Source organism: Salvelinus fontinalis, chromosome 23 (assembly GCF_029448725.1).
Source record: "Salvelinus fontinalis isolate EN_2023a chromosome 23, ASM2944872v1, whole genome shotgun sequence".
NCBI classification, from domain to species: Eukaryota; Metazoa; Chordata; class Actinopteri; order Salmoniformes; family Salmonidae; genus Salvelinus; species Salvelinus fontinalis.
Window position 1 is genome coordinate 31,679,976 of NC_074687.1, and position 16,390 is coordinate 31,696,365.

General features: G+C 44.1%; 1 protein-coding gene across 1 annotated transcript; it reads left to right on the forward strand.

The window, feature by feature from the left end:
- Nucleotides 1-336: 336 nt before the first annotated feature.
- Nucleotides 337-14,898, forward strand: LOC129821137 (coenzyme Q-binding protein COQ10 homolog B, mitochondrial-like). The gene is made up of 5 exons (XM_055878473.1): nt 337-479; nt 11,408-11,563; nt 12,297-12,489; nt 12,784-12,885; nt 13,136-14,898. Exons 1-5 carry the CDS (start codon nt 382-384, stop codon nt 13,301-13,303), a joined length of 717 nt encoding a protein of 238 aa, XP_055734448.1. The 5' UTR covers nt 337-381; the 3' UTR covers nt 13,304-14,898.
- Nucleotides 14,899-16,390: the final 1,492 nt, after the last annotated feature.

Genomic DNA, 16,390 nt, shown 5'->3' on the forward strand with positions numbered 1-16,390 from the left:
TACAGTATATTGACAGGTTTGACACGCACACAAACTCGGACTACTGACAAGAGCTCTGCTTACATTGTGTCCTTTAAACAAATTTAGCTCTTAACCTTTCAGAGCCAACTATGCACTGTAGGTCGACCAAGTATATGCAACTCAATCCCACATCTCGTGACATTTCTGCGCACGCACCCCCATCATTACGCAAAAACATACGTCAACAGTTTTAGGGTGTGACGGAGACCAATGGACCAATGAAAACTCTTACTATTTAACCCTTGTCCAATCATAGTGCTAGTTACAGAAGGCGCGTCCCCGAGAGAGGCTGGCAATTCTGGTGACGTAGCTTTCAACGCCTTGCAGCTGAGTAGCAGAGAAGAGATCATCGCAGTGATTATGGCGAGAGGGAGCCGGGGACTGAGGAAAGCGGTAGAATGTATAAAACAATTGCCGGTTACAGCCAGCCGAGAAACTCCTACAAGGAACGGCTTGAGGTAACTGTTGTTCAAGTTTAATGTACAATTGTAAAACATGAACGTTTAAGCTTGCATTAGCATAGCTACACTTAGCTAGTAGTTTTTCTCGATGGGTGCTAGTTACTATAACTTGTTTGATTTTTCTCAGTTGCTTTGTCAATCCGGTCAATCTGCCGGTAAAACCTTTTTCTGTCTAGTTAGCTAACTTTAGCAGACTGCTAACCTGTTGACTACCTAAGTTATCAGACTGTCGCTAAAAGTACATGTTTAGTTTGCTAGCTGTTTTTGCAGCTAGGTGGGCCTGTTGGATTGCTCAACAAGCTAACGACAACTAGCTAGGCTAGCTAACTGAAATGGTAACGACTCAATCATGTTTCCCCACCTGAATGTGACCGACAGGTGTTCATTCTTGAAGGCAGTGGAGGTTTACTACAGTTTGTACAAGTTGTAATGACTGTTATGGAATGTTGGCTTTTGAAAGGGTAGTTGGCTACTGTAGTGTGTTACTACCTCAGTTGTATCAGTCAATGGCTGTCTGGCTGAAATAGTTAACATGCCAAAGACATCTGTCTAGGCATTCATCCAGTTAGCAAACTGTAACTAAGTGACGGACGTTATTAGTGAAGTCTGGATAGCTTTTTCCATGTCTCCAACTACTTGTGTTACGCAATCAGTCTTTGCACATTTATCTGGGTCTTAAAGGGCCACAGGGTTTCTTTGTTTGCCTGGCTCTTACTAGCTGGCCAAACTCAGATCTATGGTGAAGGACGTTTCTGATGAACTCCATCAACTGAGTTGTGGAATTCAGCTCAAACTACATCGATTCGTCCAAGGTCAATACTTGAAAATTATTAAACTTCTCGTACCTATGTTTGTCCTCTGTAGTTTGCCAAATCTGTATTTAAACAAACCCCCCAAAAAGTATGTGTATCAAATACACCCCCCCCCCCCCCAAATGTTTTGGGTGTAGTTACCCTATAATTCAATTGGATGCCTAGCAAGATGCTTGTTTGGCTTGCTCTGTTTTTGTATCATAGGGCAGGTTTCAATGTACAGTGTAGGCTACATGTGATAGCAGAGTTTTTAAAACATGCCCCGTGATTGATACAAATCATGATATCATTCTGCCAGGTAGGCCTACTTTGCAGTCAAGCTTTAATTGGGAAGGTTTTTTGGGGGAAAGTTTCTAGAAATTCTTTAGATTGGTGCATGATGACCAAGGGTGAAAGTCAGTGGTGTGTTTTGGATGCCAAGGGAAGCTGAGAAATTTACCAAGGAAAAAATGCTATATGTATATTTTTTTGTTTCTGTTTCATATGTTCAGCAACTTGAGGGAAATGTATCTCACTTGAGAAAGCATCTGCACAAATGAAACAGCGCCCCTCTGTCTCAGTATGTGTAGGGTATCTATCTGATGCTGTCTGGTCAAAAAGAGTGACATTGTTGATGCCCGTAGCATTGAATGCAAAGGAAGCCAGCGAGCATCTGGCCTCCGTTGATAAACATGAAAAAGAGATCTGCACACTGCTCTTGCTAGTATCACTGTTCTTTAAGCTTTATGTATCAGCTTCCAGGCCTAAAGGCCGGCCGACATGTAAGGCTTTATAAAGAACAGTAATTTATTATTTTTTTATTTCACCTTTATTTAACCAGGTAGGCTAGTTGAACAAGTTCTCATTTGCAACTGCGACCTAACCAAGATAAAGCATAGCAGTGTGAACAGACAACAACACAGAGTTATACATGGAGTAAACAATAAACAAGTCAATAACATGGTAGAAAAAAAGAGAATCTATATACAATGTGTGCAAAAGGCATGAGGAGGTAGGCAATAAATAGGCCATAGGAGCAAATAATTACAATTTAGCAGAATAACACTGGGGTGATAAATCATCAGATGATCATGTGCAAGTAGAGATACTGGTGTGCAAAAGAGTAGAAAAGTAAATAAATAAAAACAGTATGGGGATGAGGTAGGTAAATTGGGTGGGCTATATACTGATGGACTATGTACAGCTGCAGCGATCGGTTATCTGCTCAGATAGCAGATGTTTAAAGTTGTTGAGGGAGATAAAAGTCTCCAACTTCAGAGATTTTTGCAATTCGTTCCAGTCGCAGGCAGCAGAGAACTGGAAGGAAAGGCGACCAAATTAGGTTTTGGCTTTAGGGATGATCAGTGAGATACACCTGCTGGAGCGCGTGCTACGGGTGGGTGTTGCCATCGTGACCAGTGAACTGAGATAAGGCGGCGCTTTACGTAGCATAGCCTTGTAGATGACCTGGAGCCAGTGGGTCTGACGGAGAACATGTAGCGAGGGCCAGCCGGCTAGAGCATACAGGTCGCAGTGGTGGGTGGTATAAGGTGCTTTAGTAACAACGGATGGCACTATGATAAACTGCATCCAGTTTGCTGAGTAGAGTATTGGAAGCTATTTTGTAGATGACATCGTCGAAGTCGAGGATCGGTAGGATAGTCAGTTTTACTAGGGTAAGTTTGGCGGCGTGAGTGAAGGAGGCTTTGTTGCGAATTAGAAAGCCGACTCTAGATTTGATTTTGGATTGGAGATGTTTGATATGAGTCTGGAAGGAGAGTTTGCAGTCTAGCCAGACACCTAGGTACTTATAGATGTCCACATATTCTAGGTCGGAACCATCCAGGGTGGTGATGCTAGTCGGGCGTGCCGGTGCAGGCAGCGACCAGTTGAAAAGCATGCATTTGGTTTTACTAGCGTTTAAGAGCAGTTGGAGGCCACAGAAGGAGTGTTGTATGGCATTGAAGCTCGTTTGGAGGTTAGATAGCACAGTGTCCAAGGAAGGGCTAGAAGTATACAGAATGGTGTCGTCTGCGTAGCGGTGGATCAGGGAATCGCCCACAGCAAGAGCAACATCATTGATATATACAGAGAAGAGTCGGCCCGAGAATTGAACCCTGTGGTACCCCCATAGAGACTGCCAGAGGACCGGACAACATGCCCTCCGATTTGACACACTGAACTCTGTCTGCGAAGTAGTTGGTGAACCAGGCAAGGCAGTCATTAGAAAAACCGAGGCTACTGAGTCTGCCGATAAGAATATGGGGATTGACAGAGTCGAAAGCCTTGGCCAGGTCGATGAAGACAACTGCACAGTATTGTCTTTTATCGATGGCGGTTATGATATCGTTTAGTACCTTGAGCGTGGCTGAGGTGCACCCGTGACCGGCTCGGAAACCGGATTGCACAGCGGAGAAGGTACGGTGGGATTCGAGATGGTCAGTGATCTGTTTGTTGACTTGGCTTTCGAAGACCTTAGATAGGCAGGGCAGGATGGATATAGTTCTGTAACAGTTTGGGTCCAGGGTGTCTCCCCCTTTGAAGAGGGGGATGACCGCAGCAGCTTTCCAATCCTTGGGGATCTCAGATGATACGAAGGAGAGGTTGAACAGGCTGGTAATAGTGGGTGTGACAATGGCGGCGGACAGTTTCAGAAATAGACGGTCCAGATTGTCAAGCCCAGCTGATTTGTATGGGTCCAGGTTCTGCTCTTTCAGAACATCTGCTATCTGGATTTGGGTAAAGGAGAAGCTGGGGAGGCTTGGGCGAGTAGCAGGGGGGGGGGGGGGGGGGGCTGTTGGCCAATGTTGGAGTAGCCAGGAGGAAGGCATGGCCAGCCGTGACCGTGTTACCTAGCCTCAGTGCAGTGGGCAGCTGGGAGGAGGTGCTCTTGTTTTCCATGGACTTTACAGTATCCCAGAACTTTTTGGAGTTAGAGCTACAGGATGCAAATTTCTGCTTGAAAAAGCTGGCCTTTGCTTTCCTGACTGACTGCGTTTATTGGTTCCTGACTTCCCTGAACAGTTGCATATCGCGGGGACTATTCGATGCTATTGCAGTTCGCCACAGGATGTTTTTGTGCTGGTCGAGGGCAGTCAGGTCTGGAGTGAACCAAGGGCTATATCTGTTCTTAGTTCTGCATTTTTTGAACGGAGCATGCTTGTCTAAGATGGTGAGGAAGTTACTTTTAAAGAATGACCAGGCATTCTCAACTGACGGGATGAGGTCAATATCCTTCCAGGATACCCGGGCCAGGTCGATTAGAAAGGCCTGCTCGCAGAAGTGTTTTAGGGAGCGTTTGACAGTGATGAGGGGTGGTCGTTTGACCGCGGACCCGTGGCGGATACAGGCAATGAGGCAGTGATCGCTGAGATCTTGATTGAAGACAGCAGAGGTGTATTTGGAGGGCAAGTTGGTCAGGATAATGTCTATTAGGGTGCCCATGTTTATGGATTTAGGGTTGTACCTGGTGGGTTCCTTGATGGTTTGTGTGGGATTGAGGGCATCTAGCTTAGATTGTAGGACTGCCGGGGTGTTAAGCATATCCCAGTTTAGGTCACCTAACAGAACAAACTCTGAAGCTAGATGGGGGGCGATCAATTCACAGATGGTGTCCAGGGCACAGCTGGGAGCTGAGGTGGGTCGGTAGCAGGCGACAACAGTGAGAGACTTATATCTGGAGAGAATAATTTTTTAATTTAGAAGTTCCAACATACTAGCGAGCGCTGCATGCAGTTCTCTTTTCTCATGTTATTCAATTGTTACAATAGCTCAAGTGTGTGAGTGCCTTTTTGAAGTTTGCCTCCAGTGATAAATTAAATGATAGCCAATCAGCACTGAGCTAAACTGAATGAGCTCAGCTGTGAGTGGTCCTGGCGCACCAAAAGTGTCAACGGAAGCCAGTTTGGATTTGGCTTCAGACCAATCACATCAGAAGCAAAACGTCATTGACAAAAGTTGAATTGCTTCATGTTGTAGCTAAAATCGCCCCTTTCCTAAATTGGCCATGGATGGGGATTTGGACTTATTGTTTTACTTAATTCTCTGGCCAATGATTAATAGTGAGTATAATCCAACCATAAATTCATACATTGTGCACCTGGCCTGAGAGGATGGAAGTTCAACATGTAGCTAGATGTAGTATGCTAATGTTAACTAGCTGGGTTGGCGCATGTTGCCCATGAAAGGAAGTTAGGCTAGCGAGCAAGCATTTTAGCCAGGTAGCCAAGAACAACAAACTAGAAGTGTTTACTGTATGAACGTCAGACTGTTTAGGCAACGTGAAAGAGGATGGCATAATTATTTCTCGACAAGTAGGGTGGGTCAATGTGTTTCTTCTACATTTGCGCGCACACAATCACTACCATGGACAGGAACATAATATTTGGCTTGCATTGATTGGACTAAATCGTTTTTGCTATCTTTTAGTTGTCACTGTATTAGACTAAGCATAGGTGATTTAGATGTTTAAATGGTGCAGGAATAGTGGAGGCAGCTCCTGTTTTCTTTGCTACTTGTGGTAACTCTCGTTCTAAATCTTAATCAATAGTTTAGTAGTCCAAAATGTCGGAAACATTACCTTGCTTGACAATGCTGTAGATCATGTGACTGTTTGTTACATCACTGGACAGATGTTGCTCTTATTTTACCACATTTATTTCATTAAAAAAAAAATGTCTTGGCCTATAGATCTCTATTTATCACGGTGCATTCGGAAAGTATTCAGACCCCTTGACTTTTCCCACATTTACAGCTTTATTCTAAAATGTAAAAAAAAGTTTGCTCATCAATCTACACACACTACCCCATAATGACAAAGCCAATCCACTTATTCTACCTCATTTGCACATGCTGTATATAGATTATTCTACTGTGTTATTGATTGTATGTTTATTTATTCCATGTGTAACTCTGTTGTATGTGTCGAACTGCTTTGCTTTATCTTCGCCAGGTCGCAGTTGAAATTGAGAACTTGTTCTCAACTAGCCTACCTGGTGAAATAAAATAAAGCAAAAAAGGTTTTTCTACATTTTTGCAACTTAACTAAAACGATCACATTTACGTAAGTATTCAGACCCTTTACTCAGTTCTTCGTTGAAGCACCTTTGGCAGCGATTACAGCCTCAAATCTTCTTGGGTATGACGCTAAAAGCTTGGCACACCTGTATTTGGGGAGTTTTTCCCATTCCTCTGCAGATCCTCTCAAGCTCTGTCAGGTTGGATGGAGAGTGTTGCTGCACAGCTATTTTCAGGTCTCTCCAGAGATGTTCGATAGGGTTCAAGTCCGGGCTCTGGCTGGGCCACTCAAGGACATTGAGACTTGTCCCGAAGCCACTCCTGCGTTGTCTTGGCTGTGTGCTTAGCGTTGTTGTCCTGTTGGAAGGTGAACCTTCGCCCCAGTCTGTGGTCCTGAGTGCTCTGGAGCAGGTTTTCATCAAGGATCTCTCTGTACTTTGCTCCATTCATCTTTCCCTCGATCCTGACTAGTCTCCCAGTCCTTGCCGCTGGAAAAACATCCCCCACCGCATGATGCTGCTACCACCATGCTTCAGCGTAGGGATGGTGCCAGGTTTCCTCCAGATATGGCGCATGGCATTCAGGCCAAGTATTTCAATCTTGGTTTCATCAGACCAGAGAATCTTGTTTCTCATGGTCTGAGAGTCCTTTAGGTGCCTTTCGGGAAACTCCAAGCGGGCTGTCATGTCCTTTTACTGAGGCGTGGCTTCCATCTGGCCACTCTACCATAAATGCCTGATTGGTGGAGTGCTGCAAAGATGGTTGTCCTTCTGGAAGGTTCTCCCATCTCCACAGAGGAACTCTGGAGCGCTGTCAGTGACCATCAGGTTCTTGGTCACTTCTCTGACCAAGGCCCTTCTCCCCCGATTTGTTCCATTTGGCTTAGCGGCCAGCTCTAGGAAGTGTCTTGGTGGTTCTAAACTTCTTCCATTTAAGAATGATGTAGGCCACTATGTTCTTGGGGACCTTCAATTCTGCAGACTTTTTTTGTACCCTTCCCCAGATCTGTGCCTCGACACAATCCTGTCTCGTAGCTCTACGGACAATTCCTTCGACCTCATGGCTTGGTTTTTGCTCTGACATGCACTGTCAACTGTGGGACCTTTATATAGACAGGTGGGTCCCATTCCAAATCATGTCCAATCAATTTCATTTACCACAGGTGGACTGTAATCAAGTTGTAGAAACATGTCAAGGATGATCAATGGAAACAGGATGCACCTGAGCTCAATTTCGAGTCTGATAGCAAAGGGTCTGAATACGTATGTAAATGAGGTATTTCTTACAAATATACACTGCTCAAAAAAATAAAGGGAACACTTAAACAACACAATGTAACTCCAAGTCAATCACACTTCTGTGAAATCAAACTGTTCACTTAGGAAGCAACACTGATTGACAATAAATTTCACGTGCTGTTGTGCAAATGGAATAGACAAAAGGTGGAAATTATAGGCAATTAGCAAGACACCCCCAAAAAAGGAGTGATTCTGCAGGTGGTGACCACAGACCACTTCTCAGTTCCTATGCTTCCTGGCTGATGTTTTGGTCACTTTTGAATGCTGGCGGTGCTCTCACTCTAGTGGTAGCATGAGACGGAGTCTACAACCCACACAAGTGGCTCAGGTAGTGCAGTTCATCCAGGATGGCACATCAATGCGAGCTGTGGCAAAAAGGTTTGCTGTGTCTGTCAGCGTAGTGTCCAGAGCATGTAGGCGCTACCAGGATAATACATTTGCAAAAATTTCTAAATCTGTTTTTGCTTTGTCATGGGATATTGTGTGTAGATTGAGGAAACATTTTAATTGAACCACTTTTAGAATAAGGCTGTAACGTAACAATTTGGAAGAAGTGAAGGGGTCTGAATACTTTCCGAATGCGCTGTAGCTAACTATATGGTGGTATTCAATCCGAGGTTTGTCAATAAATGCAAACGGATACTTAGCTAGGTAGCTAACTAGCCAACGTTATTTAGGTAACGTTATCTTGCTTGTACAAAGTCCAGCAGCTAGTCTCTGTAGCTAGTTAACACCAGTCTGCTGAAAGCCTAGCTAGCAAACAGACCACGGTAGCTTGGCCAAAAAATGATTTGATTAGCGAGGTAGCTTGCTAGCTAACAAAACGTTATACCAGTTAGATCAGAGCTAACCTTGGTTAGATAGCAAACCAACAAGCAAGGAAAGCTAGCTAGCTGTATTTTGCCAAGTAAGGTTTTTCACAAGGCTGAAGTCATGTGGAAACTGCTGATCTAGATACTTGTGTGTATTCTGAGCACGAACAAATATGTACAAATAAACTAGTGAATGTCCTTGATAGCTAGCTAAAAGTTAATTGGCTAAGTAACCTTAGCTAACATTACAATCTTATGTTGGCTAACGTGTATTGCCAGTTCATGCACCACAATAGCTCATACTTTCTTTCCCAAAGTTTGGTTATAAACTTTAACTGCCACGCTACTCACATTAATTTGCATTGCACAGACCAAGCTACAATAAAATGAGGTAGCCAGATTTGAGAGGACGAAACTGCACTTGGTTGTTCTTCAAGGAAAAGTAGCATAACTAAGACCACACAAACCATATGTGTGCAAATGCACATGTATACAGAACCTCAGTTGTGCATGCTGGCTAGCATCAACTTACCAGACTCGACTGACAGCATTGCTGTTTCAAACGTGTAGAATGAATTTCAGCTCTGCCATAAGCTGTCTTGTCATTCCTATCCAAATTTGTTCTGACTGATTAAGTGTGTCAAGTTACTTTTGTGTCTCCACGGAAAATCTGAAGTCGCCCTGCACAAGTAAAAAGTAGTTGGGGCTGCACGAGGGTGAAGCATCAATCACTGCATGCGCAACATGCTGTATCGCAGCCTGGTCCCATAGGTCTAGTCGAACATAGTCAATTTACATCTGTGATATTAAAATGTGTTTGGTATGATTGCATAAGACCGATGGTTACTTAAGGCAAAAAAAGAGGGTGGTTGTTTGGGGTGGAAGGATGGGTGTATAACACATGTTTAGCAATCTGAAGGTTGAGTGTTCTAATCTCATCATGGACTACTTTCACATGTTTAGGAAATTACGAACTTTGCAACTACGTTCTACTTTGCAACACTTAGCATGTTAGCTAACCCGAACCCTAACCTCTATCCTTTAGCATAACTCTTAACACTAACCTTAACTGTAACCCCTAGCCTAGTTAACTTTAGCAAAATAAATACATTTGAATTCCTAACATATCATACATATTGGAAATGTATTATTATGCATAATTATTGAAGAACCCTGGTAATGACAGTATCAATCTTTTGATTACTCTTGATAAGGTTACTCTGTTAGAAGCATTCGAATTAGCAATCCATGCATTACTTTGGATGCATGTGCCCATAAATTATTTTCACACCGTAACATAGAGAGATACGAAATGTTACAGTGCCCTTCCAAGCTCTCCATACAAAGTGTCCAATATCCAGGCATTTTACAGGATCAAGTTCAATATGTATTTTATTTTCTTAGTATGCGATATAATGCCAAACAGCAGTGTCAGAAATGTAGTTTTGTCACAATTACATTTTTTTGTACTTTAATACCCCTTTTTCTCCCCAATTTCGTGATATCCAATTGGTAGTTAGTCTTTTCCCATTGCTGCAACTCCCGTATGGGCTCGGGAGAGGCGAAGGTCGAGAGCCATGCGTCCTCCGAAACAATCCCGCCAAGCTGCACTGCTTCTTGACACACTGTTCGCTTAACCCGGAAGCCAGCCACACCAATGTGTCAGAGGAAACACTGTACAGCTGGTAACCAAAGTCTGCATGCATGCGCCGGCCCGCCACAAGGAGTCACTAGAGCGTGATGGGAGAAGGACGTCCCGGACGACGCTGGGCCAATTGTACACTGCCTCATGGGTCTCCCGGTCGTGACCGGCTGCGACACAGCCTAGGATCAAACACGGGTCTGTAGTGACGTCTCTAGCAGTGCCTTAGACCGCTGTGCCAGTCTGGAGGCCTGTCACACACAATTTTTGCCTTTTTGCCAAATCTATAAAGACTTCAATCATGAGAAAGGGTTTAAACAACATTAGGTTTTGATTCAAGTCGTGAATTATATTGAATGTATCAATGTTCCCCAGTTATGTCTTAATGTATTCTTGTGGAAAAAAAGGCTAATTATGAATGACTTTGTAACAGCTCCAAACAGAAAATGCTCACTGGTACCCTAGTTTATAGAAAGATCTATGTGTATTGGTGTCTCTGCATATTGCCTTTTTTGTTGGAATTAAACCACTGTTTGAATAGTCCTAATTGTGCGTTGATAGGTTCGCTGTTGCACACCAGCTCTGACAGAGATTCCCTCGGGCAATGATGTTTCAACCACATTAGTATGGAGTGAGCAAGCAGGCTATGTGTGTCATTGGGGCAGTTGCAGGTGTACTCACCAACCATAATTCGTTATTCTCACTCACTGCTCACTGACCCAGAACTGAATGTGACAGACCTGGAGGACCCGGTCTGTTTTTCTGTTTCAAGCCTCTGTAGCCTTTCATTAGGCTAGTCACATAGCATGCTTTCTAATGTCAGCAATGTTGTATTGGAAAAGTCCAAGGGCAAAGGATAGGTACTTGATGTTGTAATGAACAGAGTTTTCTAATTAAACAATGTGATGAAGCGCAAGACATGCTGCCAATTTCCCTTGTCATAGCTACCCCATTGGAATGCCAGTTGTTTGAACTGCATGTGTAGGCTGCAGCTTCCCAGGCCAGAAGATTGTGTTCTAGTTTAACAGTGCAGAATTCCTCATGTATTGCCATGCAATGTAGTGGTTGACACATTGATATTGGCATTGATTCAGCTTTGATCTAACTTTTGAAAGAGCACCCTGCAGGCTGCAACACCCAGCAGCAGTTAAGGGAGCAGCGCAGCGTAAAGTAGGGAATCCTGTACATGCGCAGAAGGTTCGGTCGTTCAGCTATCGGGAAGGGCGTCCAGAGAATTTGGCCACTCTCTAACTGGCAAATTTCAATGTACAAATGAATGTGACACAGATGTGACGATTTGTGTGTGTGGCGAATAATAGGCCCTTGTGCTTTGGTCACACACTTCTCGCTCCTTGTTTTGGAACAGATATCTGTCCTCATGTGGGATCCTAATGACGAGGATGCCGCCCCTTCTGGGGACCATGCCCAGGCCCAGAGTCATCGTGGCCCCCACCCGCTCCTTCTTCAACCTGGCTGACACCTTCAACAAGAGGAAGGAGTACTCTGAGAGACGCATCATGGGGTCAGTCACCGTGCCTCATTTGAAATCCGACCGGCCTGGGTTCAAATACTATTTTGAAGTCTTTCAAATCATTTGAACATCTGCTCTAGCCTGACTGGAGTGCCAGGTGCTCATGGTTTGCACTTTTCCATTTGTTCCATTGCAACAGGCAAGTTTAATGAAGCACAAAGTATTTTAAATGATTTCAAATAGTATTTGAATCCTCCTAGAAATATATAAATACTCTGGTTTCTCTATGTACGTCTGACCTGGTCCTGCCAATGACGCTGTTGTGTATCCAGTGAAGGTCATAATCACTAGGAAATTGTAACTTATTAATAGCGACACTGTGTCCCGGATTTGTTGCCAGGCTGTTATGTAATGCAGGGACAGCAGTGGTTGCAATGGTCTGACTCGCTGAGTTAGTCACCGGGCCAGTTAAGAAATGGGGACAGAGACTGTTGGGTTATATGGGAATCTTTCACCCTCGTCAACCTCGCCTTCTCCTTAACAATCTGTCTGTTGACTGGTCACAGCTTGAGGAATAATCAGCAGGTGACTTGTGTGTTAATAAGTATTTCCAGTCACTAACTGAGACGGGTATTCAAATTCCAGTTTTAATCAGAGGTGAATCTCAAACGTCCTTGAGGAACCTCCGCTCTTCTCCTCTGTGCCTCGAGAAGGAGATATGGAGAAAATACTTATGAGATTCACCCATTAAATGAGATGTTGACCCTGGCCGCCTCTCTCTCAGGTACTCTATGTTGGAGATGTATGAAGTGGTAGCTGGGGTGGAGAACTACCTTCACTTCGTTCCCTGGTGTAAGAAGTCTGACGTGGTGTTCCGGCGTTCGGGGTTCTGCAAGGCCAAGCTGACCGTTGGCTTTCCCCCTGTAGTGGAGAACTACACCTCGCTGGTCACCACAGTGCGCCCCCACCTGGTCAAGGTAAGGCACTGTAGTAGCCGCTGCTATCTCCCACCACTAGTGTATCTGCATTGAAGGTACCATAAGATGAGCAGCTGTGATATAGATGGATACTGGTTGTGCTGCAGCTTGTCTTTGTTGTTGTTGTGTATGTCACGACGTCTGGAGAAGTGTTTCAACATCTCCGGAACCACATAAATATTATTTAGCAGTCCTATGAGATTCTTGGTACGCCTGTAATAAAGACGACCTGGAACGCAGCCACTGTGGTTATATCATCAGCGTCACAGTCTGACTGGCTGTTTTGACCCCCAGGCTGCCTGTTCAGACGGTAAGCTCTTCAACCACCTGGAGACTGTGTGGCGCTTCAGCCCTGGCCTCCCTGGCTACCCTCGCACCTGCACCGTCGACTTCTCTGTAAGTACCGCAACACACTGTCAGTGTGTCCGTGTATGCTTCTGTCTGCGAATGAGGTAGCTAGCTTGCCATGTATCTCTCTAAGACAGACAGAAAATGTGCCAGTTCGTCTATGTGATGAGCTACCTATGCAAGAAAGGCATTTCACTGTACTTGTGCACGTGACATGAATAACTTTAAACTATATCTCTGGCACATTTTCAGTATTATCTCATCACTTTTTCACCTGAACTCTCTCTCCTCTCTCCAGATCTCCTTTGAGTTCCGCTCTCTTCTGCACTCCCAGCTGGCCACGGTGTTCTTTGACGAGGTGGTGAAGCAGAATGTGTCTGCGTTTGAGAGGCGGGCCGGGAAACTGTACGGAGCGCAGACCATGATCCCCCAAGAGCTCATGTTTCACGAGGTCCACCACACGTAGCGTGCCCCAACGGGGCTTCTCTTTACACACACATACACACGCACAGCCATGGCATGAAGAGAGGGAGGGGGATGAGAGAAGAAGTTATGTGCCTGAACACTGCAGTGCCTTATCATAACCAATGATTTTATTTCCAACGGCCTGCAGCTGGATTCTGTCTTGAACATTATCCCCTCCCTACCCCAAATAATCCCCCTCTCTCCCCTACCCCCCTCTCAAACATACATCACTCCTCCTCCCACTATGCCACCATTGTCCCCTCCTGGCACCCCTTCTCCCCAAAGAAACCATCAGCACCTCTGGCCAAGAGTAGGCACACCCCAGAGCTTTGTGCTGTCCCCATAGGGTGGGCCTAGGTCAGGACAGGGCTCATAATGCCCCTCTTACGATAACACTTCTGCTAAGGCTCAAATAAAAATCTGTTGATAGTACCTTACACACAGCATTTTACTATGGTAGGGAGCTCATGGGAAAGGGTGTGGGGTTCTCATGTCCTGATCAGGCCAAGAGGTTGTGAAGGCCCATCCAAGCCATCTGGATTAGGTTTGTTACAATAACATATCACTAACCTAATGCTAGGTCATCATGTGGATAAGATGGTGTATCAAACGATCAGGGTGTACGTTTAGAATTTTTGAAAATGGGAAAGCTGGTTTGTCACTGTCCTTGTGAATGAAGGGTGGGGACAGTGAGCATTTGTTGTTTCCTAAAAGAATGTAACACTGCAGAGCAGGGGTGTATTCATTATGCCGATTCTGTTGCGAAATGTTTTGTGAACTGAACAACTGGGAAGGACCAACCTGAATTTGTTCAACCACTTCAAAACCATTCTGTTTTGCAACTGTTTGGGCTAATGATTACACCCCAGATGTATACACACTGCCATGCCTACCTACATACACTTGTTCCAAGAGGTGCTGTGTTACAACAATATCGCTGGGGGCATTTCTGCAGCCCGCCCATATTGCACCTTGCTCTCTAACCCCCATGGGAGCAATGTTTTTTATAGCAGATTTTAGTTTTTAAAGTCTGCAATATCGAAATGCATTTGATTTTAAATGCAGCACATATTTCGCCAGCAATATTTAAAAATGGGACCAGATGGGTTAGGCTGGGGACGGGGTCATCCTCTGTGTCCTAGTTGGCACCCTATTCCCTACGTTGTGCACTACTTTTGAACAGAACCCTGTGGGTCCTGGTCAAAAATAGTGCACTATATAATATTATATATATGGGGAATAGGGTGCAGTTTTGGATGCATGCAATCACAGTGAGGCATCTTAACACCCTAGAACTTTTTTCACCCAGTGTCCTTTTGACCTGGTCCTATTGGCATCTTTTATTGTATATCATTATGCATTGTACTCGTATAAAGATATTTATTAAGATTCATGTGAGAACACATGTACATATTGTTTTAAGACCACAGATGAGAAGAGTGCACATTGAACTTGTTGGCATAACAGAACTGATTTGTTTTGGGAATTGGATTTTATAGTGCAAATGGAGGTGTTTCAATGTGTCAAATGGGTGAAGATGTATCGACTGCATGGTTTATTAACTATTTTTATATTTAAAAATATATATATATTCTAGCCAAGTCTGGGTGTTTTTTGTGTGTTTTGGAGTTAATGGTCTCGCTCCACAGGATTAAATCGGATGCATTGTGGGTCCATTGTGATTGACGGCTGATTTACAAATACTGTGAAGTTATTAATTATGTAAGGTGATTTGTAGTTCAGTCAGTCTTGATTCACCTGCAATGTCAAACAACATCTTGTTGGTTTTGTGAGGTAAAAATAGAATTGACTTTATGGGAGTTATGACTCCTGCTGGACAAAAACACAATATGAACCAATTGTCCTAAGCCAAGGACAGAAAATTTTTAACAAAATACCAGTTACTGGACTAAAGCCAAATGGCCCTTGTCTTGAGCTAAGCTACTATTACAATCCTAATACAGGTGTCAATTAGCCTAGCGGTTACAGCGTTGGGCCAGTGAACGAAAGGTTGCCGGTTCTAGCTGACTAAATCGGTCTGCCCTAGAGGGTGCCAGAGGGTTGACCCTCTAAAATGCTCTATCTGGTGTGACTTTAAAAAAAGATACACAGAACAATTAATTATACCAACAAGGAGACAGATATTTAACCAAATGTATAAATGCGAAGCATTGGCGTTTCCACTCACTACTAAATATGGGGGTGAGAGGAAGCCCAGTGGCTGGCAGTGGGAGAAAAATAGCGCGATGGATTTTGGATGACGTTCTAATTTTCTCATGGATGAAACATTTGATCTCGGTACAGTTTTCTTTTTCCAAAACTACAATCTGTTACGAACAGGGTGGACTGTGTTTTGAGTACTTTGATAAAGGGTAAAGTTAAATATATATATATTAAAAATAATGCGTTTAGGATTGCATGGGCGAATGGAGTTATTGTGCACTTCAGAGTAGGCGGTCCCTAACGGAAATATGCAAATACATGATTGAACGCACCAATAGGCTGTCGCTAGCTCATGCTTAGCTCTGCCCACCTTGCTTGTCCTGCCCACTAGGATTCGTTTGCTCCCACTGAAAACAATAGGCTGTGGTATACCTTTGGTTACTTCTAAAAAAAGTCTTGGCTACATACACTACATTGAGTTAGTCCCCCCCTTTGCTGCTAGAACAGCCTCCACTCTTCTGGGAAGGCTTTCCACTAGATGTTAGAAAATTGCTGTGCGGGCTTCCATTCAGACACGAGCATTAGTGAGGTTGGGCGATTAGGCCTGGCTTGTAGTTGGCATTCCAATTAATCCCAAAAGTGTTAGATACGGTTGAGGTCAGGGCTCTGTGCAGGCCAGTCAAGTTCTTCCACACCGATCTCAACAAACCTTTTCTGTACGGGGGATTATCATGCTGAAACAGGAAAGGGCCTTCCCTAAACTGTTGCCACAAAGTTGGAAGCACAGAATCATCTAGAATGTCATTGTATGCTGTAGTGTTAAGATTTCCCTTCACTGGAATGAAGGGGCCTAGCCCAAACCATAACAATTATTCCTCCACCAAACTTTAGTTGGCACTATGCATTCGGGCAGGTAGTGTTCTGC